Genomic DNA, 19,687 nt, shown 5'->3' with positions numbered 1-19,687 from the left:
GTTCTCTTCTCCATTATTTAGTGCGTGCCAAAATACGCTAAGACAATTAAGATATATTCTCTATGTGGCCTCTATCCTCAACAAAATGAGGATACAGCAAGGCATATTGTGGCAACAAGCGCCGACAGGCCCAAACGAGTTCCTCCAACTCCATTCAAGCTGTTCTTCCGTCAGCGGGCAACAGGAGGACAGCTGCCAACAGGAGGTAAACAAAGAGCTTAAAAGGATTGCTTTTTCTCCGCAAACCTTGGCAACAAAAAGCGACACTTGTTGATAAGAGGTGACAGCAGCTGAGTGCTGTATCAAATCCACGACGACTCATTGAGAACAAGACAGTTAGGCGACTCGGGGCTCGGCCAAGTCCGCACTCAGCAAGAGTCAACTACGTTCACGAGTCAACAATGTCCACAGCAGGGTTCCCCGATGTATTAGACCGAATTATCGTACCAAATCTCTTCAAATTATCGTATTTTGATTAATAATCGTTTATCGCACAGATGGTCAAATTAGCGTACTCGTACGATAATTATCGTATGTCTGGGAACCCTGGTCCGCACGAGTTGACAGGAGGAGAGAGAATGAGGAAAGCATTCCTATATGAAACTAAGTTAAATTTAGAATACGTAACCCAAAAATGAGAGATAAACAGTCGACCGAGTCAACATATCTAAACGTATAAAACTCACCACAGATACATTTATCTTTACTCAAAAGAATCCAAAATAGTAAACATATAAAATATTCAATAAATATGAAAACCCAAACTTACCCTAATTTGGTTCGCATATTACCAGGTTCACGAACAGATTTTCAAGGATTCTTTTCTGTTCCTTTCATTCAATAAATCGAGAAATTGCGTTGTGTTTAAGTATACATTTTAAATTACCATATCTTGTGATCGTATAAACCCATTATTTGACCAGGAATAGATTATTTATGATTATTACTAACCTTAAAACATTGTGAAATTTCCTATACAGCGATCCAAAGAATAGTCTTATTCATCTACAAATGCCTGCTAGCAACAATATCTGACGTGCATGCATGCCCTTCAATATTATTACCTCAACAAAACTTATAAAATCATAGACTTAGCTGTAACACATGATGATAAAATTCCTCCCGAAGCTGTGTTGATTTCTTCCCCCCTACATTACGAGCTACCGTAAGGCAACAATGACCTTCACTGTTTGACAACTAAACCGGTACTGCCTGACTGACTCAAATCAGTCGGAGACGATTGACGATCCACGCATGCGCGACCCGCATTCACTAACGACAATCCTTAACGACTCGTTAAAGATTGCTTAGAGTTAAACCACCATTTAATGTATTTTACTCTTCAAAAACACTTAATATAAAGAAATATTATATTATTACTAACAATTCAATACAACTTATATATAATTTTCTACGCATCTTGCACTGCATAATGTTTACAATATTTCCCTTACAACTAAAGATAAATGACTGTTTACTGGTCTTTATAAATACACTATCGTGATTCGATCTTGAGTCACGATAACATTATCATATATCATATATTATTAAGTCTATGCATGCTAACACCTCAAACTAGGTGTTGAAGACGACAGAATGCGCCTAAGGAGCGAGCATCAACGCTTACCGAAATGGTCTTATGAACTCTTTTAACGGTCCTTTGGCGAACGCTTTAAATGATATTCAGACCATGAAAAGGCCGAAGTAGGTATTGGAGGGCACAGAATCCCATTGTCCCGAGAACCGACCCGGTTCCCTGGCACCGGACGTTTCCAACTGTCGCAGGGCAGTCCTAGGCTCGGGCTACGTACAGAGGGCACCAACACCTTACTTCTAACAGGTAACACGAAAATGAGCGCACACTGGAGGGATTCGGAACGTTCCCGTCACGAACTAAGTTCAAATTGTATTAGAACTAAAAATAGGTTAACGTTCTAACTTCTCATTACGCTTTTCCTGAACCAAATGGGGAGCAGAAGTTGGAGCTACAATAGAAGTCAATACTAGCCTACTAAAATGCCTAGTCTGAGTAGGGATAGCCTGACAGGTTTAAGTCCTGATCTAACCAATTGCTTTCGCAATCTATTAGTTCCAGTCTTTCCTATATCTAAAATATTCAGACATAAATTTCTCAGAACAAATCCCTACATTCTTCACATCTAGTAGTTCCAAAATCACACTCTGTACCCCTGCTAGTACAAAGGAATGTAGATCAACTTCCAATTTCACCATCCTGGTTACACCAAAACATTCCTACATAGCCTGATGTTATTGGTTTTACTTCTGGTGGAAGATATCCTAGGAAAATGAAATTACAATACCGTAAACAGGTGTAAAACAGCCAAACTTAATATTATACCAACAATCGCCTAGCCGCAATGGCGGCAAGGAGAATTCTGACGAGCTAAAACATTCGAAACACACCTGGTGGAGAACAGGTATTCTAGACAAGTCATCCGGGCAGCCATTCGAATTTTTTGTTTGAATGCTGACTCTCCTAATCGGCGGGGAGATATAGCTGAATTTAACAGTAGGTAAGATTCATCTCAAATAATGGGTTTTATGAAAATTACATAAATACTGATAAAAAAAAAAACTTTCATCCACTATTCTACCAGCAGAAGTGATGGAAAAGTATGCTTACCAAATTGGCAAATGTTCTTTGGATGACTGCTAGAATACGGTACCATTCATTAACTTTTCTCCACGGCACACCTTCAAGGTCACTCTTCGTTACAGGGTACAACACATGCTCCTGTGGACCATCCAAAACATTACGACGTATGAAGGAGACTATATGGCTGTCTTCTGGTGGAATTGGGTCTGCCCACAGCCTGACACTGCATTCTGCTTGAGCATTGAAAAATTTCAAAACAATGAAGAAGAAAGTTATTTAATTTTATTGAATTTGAAAAAAAGAAAAAATTAAAAGTTTCAGGCCCCGCAATAGTCTCGAACAAAAAAAAAAAAAGGGTGATCATTACAATATCAAAAACTTCACTTGTATTTTCTCGTACAGTTATAAATTATCGATTGAATAAAGATGGCGGTTCGGAACTAGTGTTACAAATTTGTACATATTTTGAATACAGTCGATACCCCTATTCGCAGGACCCATGCATTAGCAGATTTCTCTATGGACCTTATATACCCAAAATTCATGGGAAAGTTTCATATTTGCAGTATTATTCTACAAGAAATATCCACAAAATACTCAATTTTTATATGAATTTCATGATTGAATATGGGGGATCCAACGTATTCCAATTTTCATCTTGAGCAAGATTATTTTAACTACAAACCTTTGTCTCTTTCTTATAAAAACCCACTTGGAGGCCTGGAAAATTTCAGTAATACAGTGTAGCACACTGCTCTTTTGATAGCGTACCCACTGTCATCATGGAATGGCGTTTACTCTTATGGTACCCCCTAGGCTCTGTAAGACAGATCTACCAATATCAAGAAATCTTTCTAAACTGGTCTTGATCAATTAAGTATTAAAGGATTGAAGGAACAAGGGCTCTTTCCCTTGCCTGCAACAGTTACCCGGTTTTCCTTCACCCTTCTCAGACAGATGTGGCAACAGCACACAAAGTGGCTAAGATCCCCACTGCCCATGGTCTGCCATGTACTAATGCATATGTCCCAACTTTGCTCTGGAACACTTTTGATTGCATAGAAAAATCTGAAGCGTTGCAGTTACCTTCTGAAGATGTTAAGTGCCTAGTCTTAAGTTCCTGTAAAAAGTTTGTTCCATAAAAATTTTTCACTTAGTCATAGTTAAAATTTGCTTGTCGGGTGATCTGTCAAGGCATTTTGCTGTCAACTTAGATGATTTTAAAATCTCAGCAATTAGGAATTTTAAGACTAAAAATCAAACACTTCCTCCAACTGCTAAGTATAAATAGTAATACTAATGGAGAAGAAAGAAGTTTGGCATTTTTTTTTTTAGTTCCACTATGCAAAGACTAAAAAAACCAAGAAACCCTGCCAAGAGGTGATCATATCTTGTATATCATTAAAGCAGTTTTGGTATATGGAGACTATTTACATTAGAACTCCCAACATCTTTTACAAGAAGACACTCTCATAGTATTTTATCACTAAAAATTTTGTACCACATTATGCCACAGTATGAAACATTCCCAAGACGGCAAGCACATTAGACGAAAATGAGGTAAATTTATTGTGGTCAGATATGCAACAAACCCCCCCCCCCCCCAAAAAAAAAAAAAAAATGATATTGTTATTGTACAATAAAGTTTCATACATACTTACCTGGCAGATATATACTTAGCTATAGACCCCGTCGTCCCCGACAGAAATTCGAATTTCGCGGCACACGCTACAGGTAGGTCAGGTGATCTACCGCCCTGCCGCTGGGTGGCAGGAATAGGAACCATTCCCGTTCTCTAACCAGATTTTCTCTTCCACCTGTCTCCTGAGGGGAGGCTGGGTGGGCCATTTAATCGTATATATCTGCCAGGTAAGTATGTATGAAACTTCATTGTAAAACAACAATATCATTTTCATACATTCAACTTCCCTGTCAGATATATACTTAGCTGATTGGCACCTTTGGCGGGGGATAAGAGACAGCTAATTACTGATTAGACAGGTAAACAACATGCGTTGTAGGTAATATATAAAAAAAACCTTGGTTCCTATCTGTTTAGGCGGAAGATTTCATAACTACTGCTTAGAAGTCTGCTTCGCCTCAAGAGCCTCAGCGAGGATGTGACCTATGGCTAAGAGTTCTTGTGGGACTGTCGATGGGGTCTTATCCACTTACATGACAATACACCTATGCCTAATGGCATAATCAAGGAGTACAACACCGATCCCGATCACCCGATCCTAACCGTGGATTAGCACTAAGATTGAAAGGAGTTATCCCCAACCACCTTTCAAACAACCTTAAAACTCAACACCAAATTCTTTTTAAACTAAAAACAAAACAAAAAATGTTAAGGATCAGTCTTATCTCCTTTTCCCAGCACGGTATCCGCTGATACATAAGGACCCAGAGAGAAGCATTTCTCGTATGTCACTCTCACATCTTTTAAATAATGGGAGGCAAACACCAAGTTGCATCTCCAGTACGTCGCTGCTAAGATATTTTTCATCGACATGCTTTTGTTGAAAGATAGCGATGTTGCAACTGCACGTACCTCATGCGCTTTCACTCTTAGCGTTTCAAAGGATTCACTTTGGCATTTCATGTGTGCTTCAGTAATCACATTCCTGACGAAAAACTCTAGAGCGTTTTTTGACATAGGTCTCTTAGGGCCCTTCACCGCACACCAGACTGATTGCAACCCTACAGTTGCTTCTTCTGAAGATAAAATTTTAAGGTTCTAACCGGACAGAGAGACCTTTCCAGTTCCCTCCCCACAAGCTGAGAAAGTCCTTTAACCTCAAAACTTCTGGGCCAAGGTCTAGAAGGGTTCTCATTTTTGGCTAAAAATAAAGGTTGAAAAGAGACAACTGCAGAGTCTCCCTTAAAACCCACGCGTGAGTCTAATGCCTGCAGCTCACTGACTCTCTTGGCAGTTGCGAGAGCCAAGAGAAAAATGCATTTTTGTTTTCTCGTAATGTACCCTGAACGATGCTTGATGGGGGGCTCGAACTTATCTGATGTGAGGAACTTCAAAACCACATCTAGATTCCAGCTAGGAGGAAGTGAAGATTTTGATTTGGAGGTCTCAAAAGACCGTATAAGGTCATGAAGATCTTTGTTTTCCTCTATGTTCAGGCCCCTATTCCTGAATAAAGCAGATAGCATGCTTCTGTATCCCTTTATTGTGGAAACTGCCAAATGAGATTCTTCTCTCAGGTATAGAAGAAAATCGGCAATGTTGGTCACAGAGGTATTGGAGGAGGACAGCTTCTTCGCCTTACACCATCTACAGAAGACTTCCCACTTAGATTGGTAGATCCGCATGGTAGAGGACCTGCGTGCTCTGGCAATTGCTCTTGCAGCTTTCCGAGAAAAGTCTCTCGCTCTGACCAGTCTTTCGATAGTCAAAAGGCAGTCAGGGAGAGAGCGTGGAGGTTTTTGTGAAACCTCTCGAAGTGGGGTTTTTTGAGCAGATCTGTCCTTTCGGGAAGAGATCTGGGGAAGTCCACCGTCCATTCCAGTACCTCTGTGAACCAGTCTCGAGCGGGCCAAAAGGGAGCGATGAGTGTCATCCTCGTCCTTCCGAGGACACAAACTTTCTGAACACTTCCCCCCCAGTAGCTTGAATGGGGGAAAGGCGTAAGCATCTATGCCCGACCAATCCATGAGAAGGGCAATTGATCTCCTGTTGCAGAGGAAAAGAATCCGCAAGTTCTCCTGCCTTCCGGTTCCACATTTTCTTCAGGTAGAACTGCAGAGGTCTCATGTGCAGCCTCCCTAGAGAAACTAACTGCTCCAGCGACGAAAGGGTGCCCAGAAGACTGAGCCATTCCCTCGCTGAGCTTCGCTCTTTCTCTAGGAAGGCTGAGACTTTTTCCAAGCCTCGAGCAATCCTTTCTTGTGATGGAAACGCTCGAAAACCCCGAGAATCCATCCGAATCCCCAGATAAACAATGTCCTGGCTGGGGATCATCTGAGATTTCTCGAGGTTCACAAGCAATCCGAGGGATCTTACAAGATCCAGAGTCGTTTCCAAGTCCTCCAAACACTGTTGTTTCGATCTTGCTCTTATGAGCCAGTCGTCTAAGTAGAGTGATATGTTCACCCCCTTCAGATGTAGCCATCTTGTTACGTTCCTCATCAATGCCGTAAACACTTGAGCCGTCGAGAGGCCGAAGCACAAAGCCCAGAACTGGAAAATCCTGCCCTGTACCATGAATAGCAGGTATTTCCTTGATGCAGGATGTAGGGGAACGTGAAAATTAAATGTCCTGCAGGTCGAGGGAGACCATCCAATCTCCTGAACGCAGAGCCGCAAGTACCGAGTTGAAAATCTACATAGAGAACTTTGTTCTTCCCCTGGAAACGGTTCAATGCGCTCACGTCCAGCACAGGCCTCCAACCCCCCCCCCCCCCCCGAGGCTTTCGGAACGAGAAACAGTCTATTGTAAAAGCCCTGGGAGTGCGGATCCTGCACTGGTTCGATGGCCTCTTTCTCCAACGTTTGTTGTACAAGATGTACTAACAGGGATTTCCCTCTTGGTAGGATCTTTGTACCTTGCAGACAGCTCCCTCGGTGTCGACATCAATGGAGGTCTGTCTCTGAAGGGGATGAGATATCCTTTCTTTACTATCGCAAGAGACCAAGAATCTGCTTGTCTCAAGGCCCACGCCTCTGAAAACTTCAGAAGTCTGGCTCCTACTGGTGTTTGGAGGACTGGTATCTCATTTTGTCTTCTTGGTTGGTCTAAAGGCAGAAGACCTTCCTCTTCTCTCTGCTCTTCTCTTTCTAGAGGATCGACCCGTTGAACTCCCTCGAAAGGGCGGCTGAGGGTTCCTGACTCCCTCTTCACAGCAGGAACAGCTGGTCTTGTCTTCTTTGCTGACTGGACTAGCAAATCTTGCGTCGCCTTCTCAGTAAGCGAGTGAGAAATATCTCACTAACTGAGAAGGGAAAAGCTGCTTAGAAAGAGGTGCATATAGAAGGGAAGACCTCTGAACAGGCGAGACCCCTTTCGTCAAGAAGGAGCTGAATACAGCCCTCTTTTTAAGGATTCCTGCTCCGAATAGGGATGCCACTTCCCCCGATCCATCTTGGACCGCCTTATCCATGCAGGCCAATACACTGTGTAGGACTTTGGGTTCTAAAAATAAAAACAGGATCCTGTGTTTTCTGGCCAAACCAAAGCCCCAAGGGACCAGTCTAGGAAGTTAAAAACTTCCAAGACATGGAATACTCCCTTGAGGAGATGGTCCATTTCTGACATTGTCCAAGTAGTCTTAGCAGATGGAAGTGCATGTCTCCTTGAAGAGTCCACCAGTGTGGAGAAGTCTGCGTCCGCCGAAGAGCCGGGAGGGCGAGTCCCATCGTTTCTCCTGTATTATACCATATCCCTCTCCTCTCCGAAAGTCTGGAAGGAGGGCAGGTAAACACAGTCTTCCCCGCTTCCTCTTTGGATCCGAGCCAATTTCCTAACGATTGCAAAGCTCTCTTCATGGAAAGGTTGGCTTGCATTTCAAAAAGGAGGATGATTTTGATGTCCTCGTACTAGTAAACAACGAATGAGGAGAAGGCGGGGCGGCAGGACTCAGAGACTCGCCGAATTCTCTCAATAAAAGGGCTGCTAAGGTCTTATAATCTGAGAGACCTGCCCCCTTATTGGCTTCCGAGTCTGATATATCTTCCATTTCCTGTCCAGTTAAATTAGGAGAAGAATGAGCAACCGGAGGAGACGCCTCCTTTCGCAAGGTGAAGGGCTTTTAGCAGTCCCGGTTCTAACCTGACAAGGGCTACGGCCGCCTGTGCGACATCTTGAGCCCCATTCAGAAGAAGGCTGATCCTGCAAAATGCCCTCTTTCACATCAGAACCATCCTGACAAGGACGACGGCTGCCTGTGCAACAACTAGCGTCCCTATCAGGAGAATGGTTGTACTTGCGAAAGACCTCTCACAGTCTCAGCAACATCCTGACAAGGGCGACGGCCGCCTCTGCGACATCTTGCGTCCCTGTCAGGCGAAAGCTGATCCTGTGAAAAGTCCCAAAGAGGAGCCTCCTGGTCAATTTCTATCCCCATATCTGATGAAGCTGGAGATCCTGGCGCCTGGCAGGCGCCTGGAGCCTGGCAGACGCCTCGCGCCTGGATGGATCATCAATCCTGGTTGGAGCCTCGCGCCTGGCAGGCGCCTGGAGCCTGGCAGGGCGCCTGGAGCCTGGCTGGCGCCTTGCGCCTGGAAGGCTCTGTCCGTATCGGACCATATTCCTCCGAGCTCTCTGAGTCTGGAGTCTTGTGTACTCTTGCTGGACGGGATCTCTTAATAGGAAGGAAACGGTCCTTTCTCCAAGGAGGGTCCTTCCTTAATACTCCTACCAATGACGAGATTTGTTGTTGCATTTCGATAAGGATCTTCGTTGCTGCATCCTCTTCCTCCTTATCCGATCGAGGGGAAGGAGGTTTTGATGAAGAAGGAGCTTTTCTCTTTTTCTCAGGTGGAGAGTCCTCCGGAAAACTTTCCAGGCTCGAATCCAAAGCAGGAGACTTCCACAATCTTTTGGAAGGTCTCGATAGATTGTCTGAACTCCATCCTCGTTTAGCTGATGAATCGGAAGACGAGAAACACTGTTTTAGGATGCCTTTCCAATGGCTATCCTTGGCAGTCTGGGACGTTACTACAGATCCTGCCGAGGGGACACCTGACCGGTGGGGATTCTCTGAAACCTCCGTACGGCTTTTGACATTCCTTCTCCTCTGGGCTTGGGAGCTTGGAAGAGGTCTAGGCCTGGGAGCGAGACAGAGCCGATCAGACGCACCCTCCATGCACTGGAACACTTTCCACTGCACTTTGCTTACCTTCTAAATTCTTAATTTTGCATTCCATCCTCATGAGGGAAGCCTTCAAATTTGCAATCTCCGATACCGAACTTGCAGTATCTGATAAGGGAGAAGGCGGTAATGCTGTATGGGAGGAAGCAACAATTCAATGAGAGACAGGTGCTAAACTACTAACTGGCTCGTTAGAGAAAGACCTACTCAAACTTTTGGAAGAGGCTTTTCTAGCCTTATCCCTCTCCAATTTCCTTAAATAGGAATTAAGAATCTTCCATTCCTCCTCATTCATATTTACGCATTCACCACAAGTGTTAGATTCAGAACATTCATTCCCTCTACACTGCTTACATACGGTGTGAGGATCTACCGAAGCTTTCGGTAGCCTCACACTACAACTCTCATTCACACACACACTGAATGTATAACTAGAGTCAGACATTTCAAGAAAATTCCAAACCAAAATCCAAATAACAGTCCACAAAAGCGTATGCCAAGCCAGAGATCCAATACGTCACCAAATAATCAGTCCAGAAGATCAACGGCGATGAAAAACGAAAGTCAAAGTCAGGAGGAACTAGCAACGACGTTACTAGAACCGGCGATAAGAGAAAATCTGGTTAGAGAACAGGAATGGTTCCTATTCCTGCCACCCAGCGGCAGGGTGGTAGATCACCTGACCTACCTGTAGCGTGTGCCGCGAAATTCGAATTTCTGTCGGGGACGACGGGGTCTATAGCTAAGTATATATCTGACAGGGAAGTTGAATGTATGAAAACACAAAATCAGCTTACATGTTTCGTGCAACTGAGTATTTATGGAAAGATAAAGTTTCACTGGCAGTCAAGGACTTTATTATGAGAAAATGTGATGAAAGAAAAAGATAACTTTGCTGACAACGTCTGAATTCGTCTAGAAGGTGCAGTGAGCGATCTCCATGCAGCTCAAGTTAGATATCATGTAGACTGCAGGCAGAGATTTCACACACACCAAGCAGAGGTTTAGAGGGATGCAGTAATGTGAGAGCATCTGAATGCATGAACAAAGGAACCGATTGAAGCGTCATAACAGTCATTAAGGAGGTGGCCCAGAATTGGAAGCAAATGTGGAGTGTATGGCAAATATTTGGAGTAAGGTGGCAGCTCAAATGTTGGTCATTCTGAGTTGCCTTATATTTCTGTAAATGTCATGACCTTGTAATCTTGTCAGCTAAAGGGTTTTCCAAGATACTATGCAACAATGATGAAATGACACACTTTTGCAAATCAGATGCAATTAATGCTGCCAGTGAAGTACAAACGACTTGTCCAGCTAAGCGTGTGGGTGGGTGGCCTTCTCCAAATAGTAGTTGATAATTTTGACCTGGATCTGCACACACTAATGGAAAAGCTCCTACTCATTCAATAGCCATAATATGTACAAACACATCCCTTATCACGTCCTTCATTTGAAAGTGGGGTGGGATCATTTGTAAAATTTCATCATGGTTGCAAGTTACAGAATAATTTGACAAATTATTTTTTAAAATTTTTCGTCATTCTTGAAGTGCACACCAAGTGGAGTCGGATTTTTTTTCTTTCTTTTTACAGTACAAGTGATCATATTCCCAGTGAGAATTAAGTCAAGAATCCTCAAAGTTTTAATGACAACCTGACTAAATAAATGCCGAAACACTATCAAAAGAATCCCAAATACTTCACAGCTTTCTTTAAGATAACAAGTAAAGCCTACAAATTTCAAAAAATTTTGCTGCTGATCCCAACCTTTATCAGAAGCTGGCAGCTGGAGTGCTACGTTATGTTGTTTCCCTCCTTTGCCGAAAGTGAGCGGGGCTAGTTATCTACACCAAAAACCAAAGAAAGATGCAATGACTTTCAAATTTTAGCTGCTGGTACTTAAAATCCTGGAAATGCAAACGATCATGGCATAAGAAAAAATGGTAAGGAATTTAGGTATCTTCCACAGGATGATGAATTTGGGGATCTTCCACAACAGGAAGTTGAAAGTGAATATGCCCAACCGTGCACGGGGCCCACTTTTTCCAAAACATGATATTGTAATGATACAATAAAGTTTGTTCATAACTTACCTGGGCAGATATAATAGATAGCTGTATTTTCCGAAGTCCGACAGAATTTAAAAAACTTACGACACACGCAGTGGGAGTCAGGTGGTTAGTACCCATTCCCGCCGCTGGGAGGCGGGTATCAGGAACCATTCCCATTTTCTATTCATATTTTTTATTTCCAATGTCTCCTGAGGGGAGGTGGGTGGGTACTTAAAATATACATATCTGCCAGGTAAGTATGAACAAACTTTATTGTATCAATACAATATCATTTTGTTCATGAAACTTACCTGTCAGATATATATATAGCTGAATCTCACCTTTGGTGGTGGGAAGAGACAGAATAGAATTTTTAGGAAACATATACATGCAGATAATTGATATCTTGGTTCCTTACCTGTTAGCATAGCTGACTTCGTGATTACTGTCACCCAAGTCTGCTTCTGCTTTACTAGAGTTGCCAGCGAGGTAGAGACCTATATAGCTGGTGCGCTCTAGATGATCTGTCAACGGGGGCGTGACCACGATGTGACTAGACCATTGACCATACCATGAGGGCAACGAAGTAATAAAAACACCACCTGGCCTAGTCTACCAAAGGAAAGTCCCACTATACTAGACTAAAGGGAGGGAGATCCGCCTCAGGCGGTCGACCCCACAACCAAAAACACACAATGTGTATTAAAAAAACTCACCTAACCACTAAAGGATAGGATGGGTGCTACCTCCTGCCCCAAAACAGTGTCTGCAGCAACATATGGTCCAAACGAATAGCAATATTCGTATGTTGCTTTCACCTCCCGCAGGTAGTGCGAAGCGAACACAGAGTTGCTCAGCCAAAAGGTGGCACTAAAAATGTCACTGAGTGCCATATTTTTTGTGAAAAGCTACCGAGGTCGAGTAGCCTCACCTCGTGGGCGTTCACTTTTAAAAGCTTCATCATCACTATCACTGCATGTGGTATGAGCTTCCTTAATGGTGTCCCTCAAGAAGAAGTAAGCGCGTTTCTGTCGACATGGGAAGTTATTGGCTTCTTGACAGAGCACCACAAGTTACCAGAAGGGCCTCTACAGTCCTTTGTCTTTTCTAAATAGAATTTGAGAGCCCTGACAGGACACAGGACTCTCTGGTTCTCGCCCCACTATTTCTGTCAAACCCTTGATTTCAAATGTTCTTCCGCCAAGGGTTGGAAGGGTTTTCGTTCTTTGCCAAGAACGTAGGGCTCAAAGAACATACAGCATTGTGGTTCTTAAACCCAATATGCTTGCTTATAGCCTGGATCTCGCTAACTCTCTTCGCCGTCGCAGAGCAGTTAGGAAAAGGGATTTTGACGAAGGAAAAATCTATTTCTGGGTGATTGGCTCGTGTCGCCCTATGAAGTATCCTTAATATCATTCTTTCTAGGTAAAATTAGCCTAAATTACCAGAGAAAAACAAAATTAAGAAAATGTCAGTAAAACTGACTCGCTCACTCTTAAAAAGAAGTGTCGGTATGATAAAGGGGCGAGTGTGGAACACTACCACGAGCCAAACACCAATTAGAACTTCCTGTCAGAATCCCCCCAAGAGAGAGCTGATACCAACGGGCGATGCAGCCTCTACTACTACTACTAGAGGACGCCACGGACAGCAGCGCCCCTAGCGGACATCCTAAATAAAAACAGTTAAATACATCTTGTCCTGCAAGGGGGGAAAACAAACTATAAAAAAGGGGGGGTTTCATAGGGCGACACGAGCCAATCACCCAGAAATAGATTTTTCCTTCGTCAAAATCCCTTTTCTGGGCTCAGCTCGTGTCGGCCTATGAAAGAGTACCAGAGAAACAGACAAGATGGAAAAGGGAACAATGAAAAACAATTTAAAATGATGGATATAATATAAGTAAATCAATTACAGCATACAAATTAAGCACTTAAACTAACTTATTTAATAGTAAAAATAATAAAATGTTAGTAATCTAAAGTACTTAAATGGTAATTAAAGTAAATTACAAAGATGCATGTAAAATAAGGAAAAAATTGGGATTTACTTAACAAAAATACAAAATTCCAAAATATATACACCCATGTGTCCTACCCTAGCATAAAAATAAGGGTAGGGACACTGAAATCCATCATCAATACAAATATTCCAAAATATATACAAACACATTGTGACTGAAGTTCATCATTAACATAAAATGGTGAATATATACAAACATATTGTGTCCTACCCTAGCATAAAAATAAGGGTAGGTACACTGAAGTACATATCAGTACAAATGTGGATGTCCCTAGCGAAAAAATAAGGGACAAACCACTATATGATACAACGGCTAAGGCTATGATGTTGAGTAGCCTGACGATAGGGTGAGGCATGTTGGTTGATGTAGGTAGAAAGGAGACCTGGATCTATACTACAACTACTAAACAGTTTACAGGGAAACTATGTTTCCCGCTGCTACTGCTGAAACTTTAAAGATTCCAAGGGACTTTAAATAATGCCGTTTAAAGACTGTCGGGGATTTCCATCCAGTATACTTTCTAAGATCCTCAAAGTTCATATGTTGAAAATAATTAATTGAGGTGGCTACTCCCCTGATATCATGTGCTTTTGGGAATGACTCAGGGTTGGCTTGTTTAATGAAGTAAAGGATTTGCTGTCTAATGCCTTTAACTGATAAAGTACCACTTTTTCTCTCATAAGAGAGCACCTGAGGATCTAGAAGAAGTACGAGATAGAAAGGCTCTAAGAGTTGATACTGGGCAGAGAGAAGGATCCTGTGGAAGTGGGATAACCTTCCAAGGGCCCACCTTGCAAGAGGATCTTCATTTTGGCTAAAAAGCTACGATCCGGAGCAAGTAGAACTTCTCCTGATGGGAGGAATTCCACATGACCCGCATCCCTGGATAGAGCCGACAGTTCTGAAATTCTAGCTCCTGAGGCTAGGCTTAATAAGAATAATGTCTTCCTCAGGAGGGCATTATGAATGTACAAGATGAGTTGTCAGTATCTGAAGCTAGTTTGAGGACGTCATTTAAGAACCATGAAACTGTAGTAGGCCTCTGGGAAGGTCTAAGTCTAGCACAGGCTTTAGGGATAGATGTGAAATAAGATTCAGTCAAATCTATCTGAAAACCTACTTGAAAGATTTTCTTCAAAGCCGATTTATGAGTGGTAATCGTGCTAGCAGCTAAACCTTTTTCAAATAAGGATCTGAAAAAGGATATAGCCAAATTAACTGTCATGGTTGTAGTGTTCGATTCTTTCAAGAAAGATGCTAATTTTTTAACAGCTGAGTCATATTGTCTAATGGTTGACTCTCTCTTATCTGATTCTAGGAAGAGAATATTCTGTGGATCAATGTCAGCATCTTTATTAGCCGCAAACTTCATGAAGTCCATAAAGTTAGGGTCTGGAGAGTTCCTGAGGAAGCGAACACAGTCCTCATTTGTACTGATGTGATAGTTTGGGATTGGGGATCCGTTGAGGTCGGAGACCCAATTCCAAGAGAAGAGGATACCAGTTGCTCTGGGCCAGTCCGGTGCAATCAGAGCTACTATCCCTTTGAAAGACCTTAGTTTTGTCTAGGACTTTCAAGAGAAGATTAACTGGAGGAAAAACATAAATTCCTCCACTGATTCCAATCTAACGACAGGGCGTCCGTGGCATAAGCCAGAGGGTCCAGGTTGGGGGCCACATAGCAAGGGAGCTTGTGGTTCGCTGTGAGGCGAAGAGATCCACTTGGAGACCTGGGACTCTCCGGCTTACCCACTGGAATGACCCGACGTCCAGAGACCACTCTGATTCCAGAGGAACTGACCGGGACAGAGCGTCTGCTATCACATTTCTTACTCCTGCCAGGTGAGTGGCAGACAGATGCCATTTGTGTTTGTTTGCTAATGCAAAGATGGCTATCATGACATGGTTCACATGTTTGGATTTGGACCCTCCTCTGTTGATGCAATGAACTACCACTGCACTGTCCAAAACTAGCCTTAGATGAGACTTCTTCGGGGGAAGAAGTCTCTTCAGAGTAAGAAATACTGCCATTGCTTCCAACACGTTTATGTGGAGCTGGCGAAATTGAACTGACCAAGTCCCCTGAACCTGTTTGAACTGAGAGTATCCCCCCCACCCGGACAGGGATGCATCCGTGTGAATGGTTAGCACTGGGAGGGGATATTGAAGGGGTACTTTCTTGGCTAAGTTCTTTACTTTTGACCAAGGCCGTAGTTGGTTGCGAAGGATCTGTGGAATTACTGACAACTTGTCTCGATATTTGGAGTTTGCTTTTGACCGCCAAATTCGATTTATATCTTTCAGCCTTGCTTTCAGAAGGATATCTGTTACCGAAGCAAACTGAAGAGACCCTAGGATTCTCTCCTGGTTTGCTATTTCCTTCCGTTTGGCCACTGGAATTGATAGATTGTGGGAAGACAAATCCCATTGGATTCCTAGCCACTGAAAACGAGATTCCGGAGTAAGTCTGGATTTCGTTTTGTTATTCTGGAACCCCAGATGTTCCAGAAAGTGAACTACCTTTTTGGTAGCTTCGAGACATTCCTCGACTGTTGGTGCCCAGATCAACCAATCGTCGAGGTATGCCGCTACCTGATTCCCTGAGCTCTCAATTGTTGTACAACCACTTCTGCTATCTTTGTGAATACCCTGGGGGCTACATTCAGACCGAAGGGCATCACTTTGAATGAGAATGTCTGATTCCCTAGCCTGAATCCTAGGAATGGGCGGAAGTGCCTGGCTATAGGGATATGATAGTATGCGTCTGTAAGATCGATGGAGCATGTGACGGCTCCACGCGGAAGTAAGGTCCTTACTTGCGAGAGGGTAAGCATCTTGAACTTGTCGCAGCGAATGAAAGAGTTTAGCTTTGACAAGTCTAAGATTACCCTTCTTTTTGTTGAGCCTTTCTTTGGCACGCTGAATAAGCGCCCTTGAAATTTTAGATGTTTGACTCTCGCAATAGCTCCTTTCTGAAGGAGTTCTTCCGCGTAATCTATCAATTCCTTTGACGGTACCTGATGAAATGATTTGATTGGAGGGGGATCTTTGATCCAACTCCAGCCTAATCCTTTGGACACTATGCTCTGTGCCCAATTGCTGAACCCCCACCTGTGGCGGAAGAGGAACAGCCTCCCTCCTACCTGGGGAGCCTCATTGCTGATGGGCGGGATGGCCACCACGCCCTCCTCTGAACTGTCTACTCCTCGTGCCCCTTCCTGCGCCACGCTGACGAAAGTAACCTCTCGCCCTACCTCTCGAGAGTAGCCTTGAGCCTCATAAGCAGGGTTGAAGGCCGGCGAGATAGCGTAGGAAGTGGATGGTTGAGATTGCTGGGGCACCAGGAGGAAAGGTTGGTTCTGTTTAGAGGTGGAAGGTTGTCCCTGTTGGGTAACTGGGACTGCCTGCACAAATTGCTGCTGTTGTTGGAGTTTTTTATAAGGCTGGAACCTCTTACCAGCCTTCTTTGGTTTCTTGCCAGCAGTGGGAACGGATTCCTGTTTTCCTCTTTGAGGAAATACCCCACCTAGCTCTAAAGGCTCTGGTTGAGTCTAGCAGCTCGTGGTCGGGACCTCGTTCACTGCGGACTCTGGGAAGAGATCCGCTCCCCACATGCTTGCAGCCAAGAGTCTATTAGGCTCATGCCTGATTGTGCACTCTTGAAGGACATGCTTCCGGCAGTTCCTCCTAGCCTGGAAGAAGTCAAAAGCGTCCGTCAGAACCGTCTGAAACTGAGATTTCGCCAGAATCTTGAACAGCGGTTCCGTAGCGTAGGAAAGAGCAGCCATTTCTGTAATGATGAGGGAATTGAGGGACCTGCCAAACCTAGTTCGCGCATCGAACTCTGCTTGGATTAGGGAATCCGGCAGCCTAGGTAACTTCTCCACCGAACTGGTCCATGGCGCAGTCCGGCTTGAGTTTACCCAGCGTGAATGTAAACCCTTAGGCCCCCCCCCCAGGTTTTGCCCCCAACAATTCTTTCCGAAGGCGGGGGGAAGAGAGGAGAAGTAGACTCCGCCTCCCTCAACTGTGGAATGGGCTCATCCTTGAGGACTGCCTGAAGAGACTTCTCCACCAATTTCGTGGCGAACGGAAGAGAGACCTCCTCTTCCGTCGCGAAAATAGTGAAGGGACTCTTGTAGGCCTGGAGTTTAGTGTTAGTACACTCCCAGTCCTCAAGGCAGTGAACCCATTCCCGCTGGGCGTGATCTCTACTGTAAAGAACTGACTCCTTAGAGATTTTGTCTTCTCTCGTGAGAGCCGTTGGCGTCAGCCTAGCATACCCGATGAAAGGCTGCGACAGACCCGGAGGGTAGAACTCGAAGTCCTCAATCCTTCGAGTTCCACACTCGGGGATAGAAATCATTCCATCCTTGAATGGAGCGTAGGGCAGCTACTCTCCATGGGTTCTCCATAGAGAAAGCTGGCAAGGAGTCATAAGGTGGAAGTTGAAGAATCCCCGTGCTAGATGCAGGGGAGACTGGGGGAGGAGCCTGAGCTAGCCCAGCTACTCGGTCCTCATTCTCTCTCATTCTATTAGAGAGATCCTGGATTGACTGTCCAGTTTGAGACAGACTGTTTGACAATTGGGCAAACATCTGCTCGAACCGCGTTCCCAGTGCGGAGATTTGGGAGCCTACTAGCACGCCCACCTGTTCCATCACCCCTGCTGAGACAGTAGAGGGATCGCAGGTGCTGGTGCTTGCTACCCCTGCCGGCATAGCGGAGTGGAAGCAGCGGAGGCGGGAGAAGGCAGTGACTCGGTTGGGAGTGCGAGCCTTCTCCTTCGAAGCCTTGCTTCTGGAGCTCTTCGATTGGGAAGAGCCCGGCTTTGTCTTCACCGCATCGGCATAGGAAGTCGACGACTTCCTAGCCGAAGAAGACGAAGACGACTTCCTAGAAGTCGACTTAGATAAGGTCTTCGGTTCTCTCTTTCCCTTCTCCTTAGGAGGTACAGAGAGAGCGAGAGCGAATAGGGATCTCGGATCCCGCAAAGCCTTGGAAAGAAGCGGAAGAAGAGGGGACAGGAGAAAGATCCAGGAGCGCCCAAGGAAAGACCTTGGGCGCCCGACATACCTACCTCAACCAACAAATCCTCCCCACCTACCGCCATGGGCTCTAGGTTAAGTCCAGGGCAGCGACGTCCGGAACCGACTCCTGTGAGGCTACGACCCCAAACGATTGCTGGAGTTCTTGCTGGATGGAGGCTATCAGTGGGGCAGCGGACAAGGGGTCGACGTAACCCGTCGACTTGCCCGCGGGGAAGATCTGGATGGCCAGCTTCCTATCCAAAATGTAGGGCTGGCCCTTGGCGGCGTTTTTCCCAAAGCCGCCACCCACGCTTTCAGGGGTGGCGAGGGTTGGGCGACTTCCCTCACACCGCTAGCCTGAAAAGAAAGGTGAGATTAGCTGCCAATTGTGGAACGGGGTTAACAAACTTACGACTAGAATTTGTTTTTAGTAAAATCATAAGTAAGTCTATAATGGACTTACCCCATCTCCCAGCTGACCGACTAGGTCGTAGCATATGGCGCAGGCTTCAGGGTGCCAGACGATCAACTCGTTGAACGACGTGGCACAAGGGGGCGTGGGACCTGCACTCGTCATGTCCACAGGGGTCGTAAAGCGTCGCATTACAGGGCTGGGACCTGGCAGTTGGTAGCCTGTAAGTGAAAAGTACATGAGTACCAAGTAAACACTTACAGCCTAACATATGCTCCGCTGGTGCCGGAGCGATAAAGTTAGATAAAACCAGAGCCCCGCCAAAATACGTGTGGTAACCAGGTTGGAAGATAGGCTATGGCTCCGCCGATGGCGGAAGCACAAGAATCAACCAACTAGGAGTGGTGGTAATGGAAACCACGACGGAAAATGGCGGGGATGGTGATAAAATAATAATAATAATAATACACAATTCATTGTAAAATATCTTATAATTAGGGTATATATCCTTAAAATAACAAAAATAAAACAACTTCTCTCCGCCCGTCTACTAGAAGAAAGTGCGTAGGTAAGGGTAAGCTCCCTTCCGGTAGCGGGGGAGAGATATAAGGATAGTAGGCAAGCAACCGACCACTCGTAGAGCCCACCCTGCCCGCTAGCGGAGCCAGTAACCTATAACCAAAGGTGCCCCGGCTGCGACGGAAGGCTCCTTTCGTATCGTAAGGGAGGTG

At 44.6% G+C, this 19,687-nt stretch overlaps 1 protein-coding gene across 4 annotated transcripts in view; it reads right to left on the bottom strand.

The window, feature by feature from the left end:
• LOC135206926 (uncharacterized) overlaps positions 1–19,687 on the bottom strand; it is a 147,662-nt gene that overhangs the window by 104,333 nt on the left and 23,642 nt on the right. For all 4 annotated transcript variants that reach the window (XM_064238427.1, XM_064238426.1, XM_064238425.1 and 1 more), the window contains exon 2: positions 2,645–2,847. In XM_064238427.1, coding sequence (XP_064094497.1) covers positions 2,645–2,847 — 203 coding nt within the window. The remainder of the gene's footprint in view (positions 1–2,644; positions 2,848–19,687) is intronic.

The sequence above is a fragment of the Macrobrachium nipponense genome, chromosome 31 (assembly GCF_015104395.2).
Source record: "Macrobrachium nipponense isolate FS-2020 chromosome 31, ASM1510439v2, whole genome shotgun sequence".
Classification (NCBI taxonomy): Eukaryota; Metazoa; Arthropoda; class Malacostraca; order Decapoda; family Palaemonidae; genus Macrobrachium; species Macrobrachium nipponense.
The sequence above is the reverse complement of the archived record's forward strand: the minus strand, read 5'-3'. Positions and strand labels throughout refer to the sequence as shown.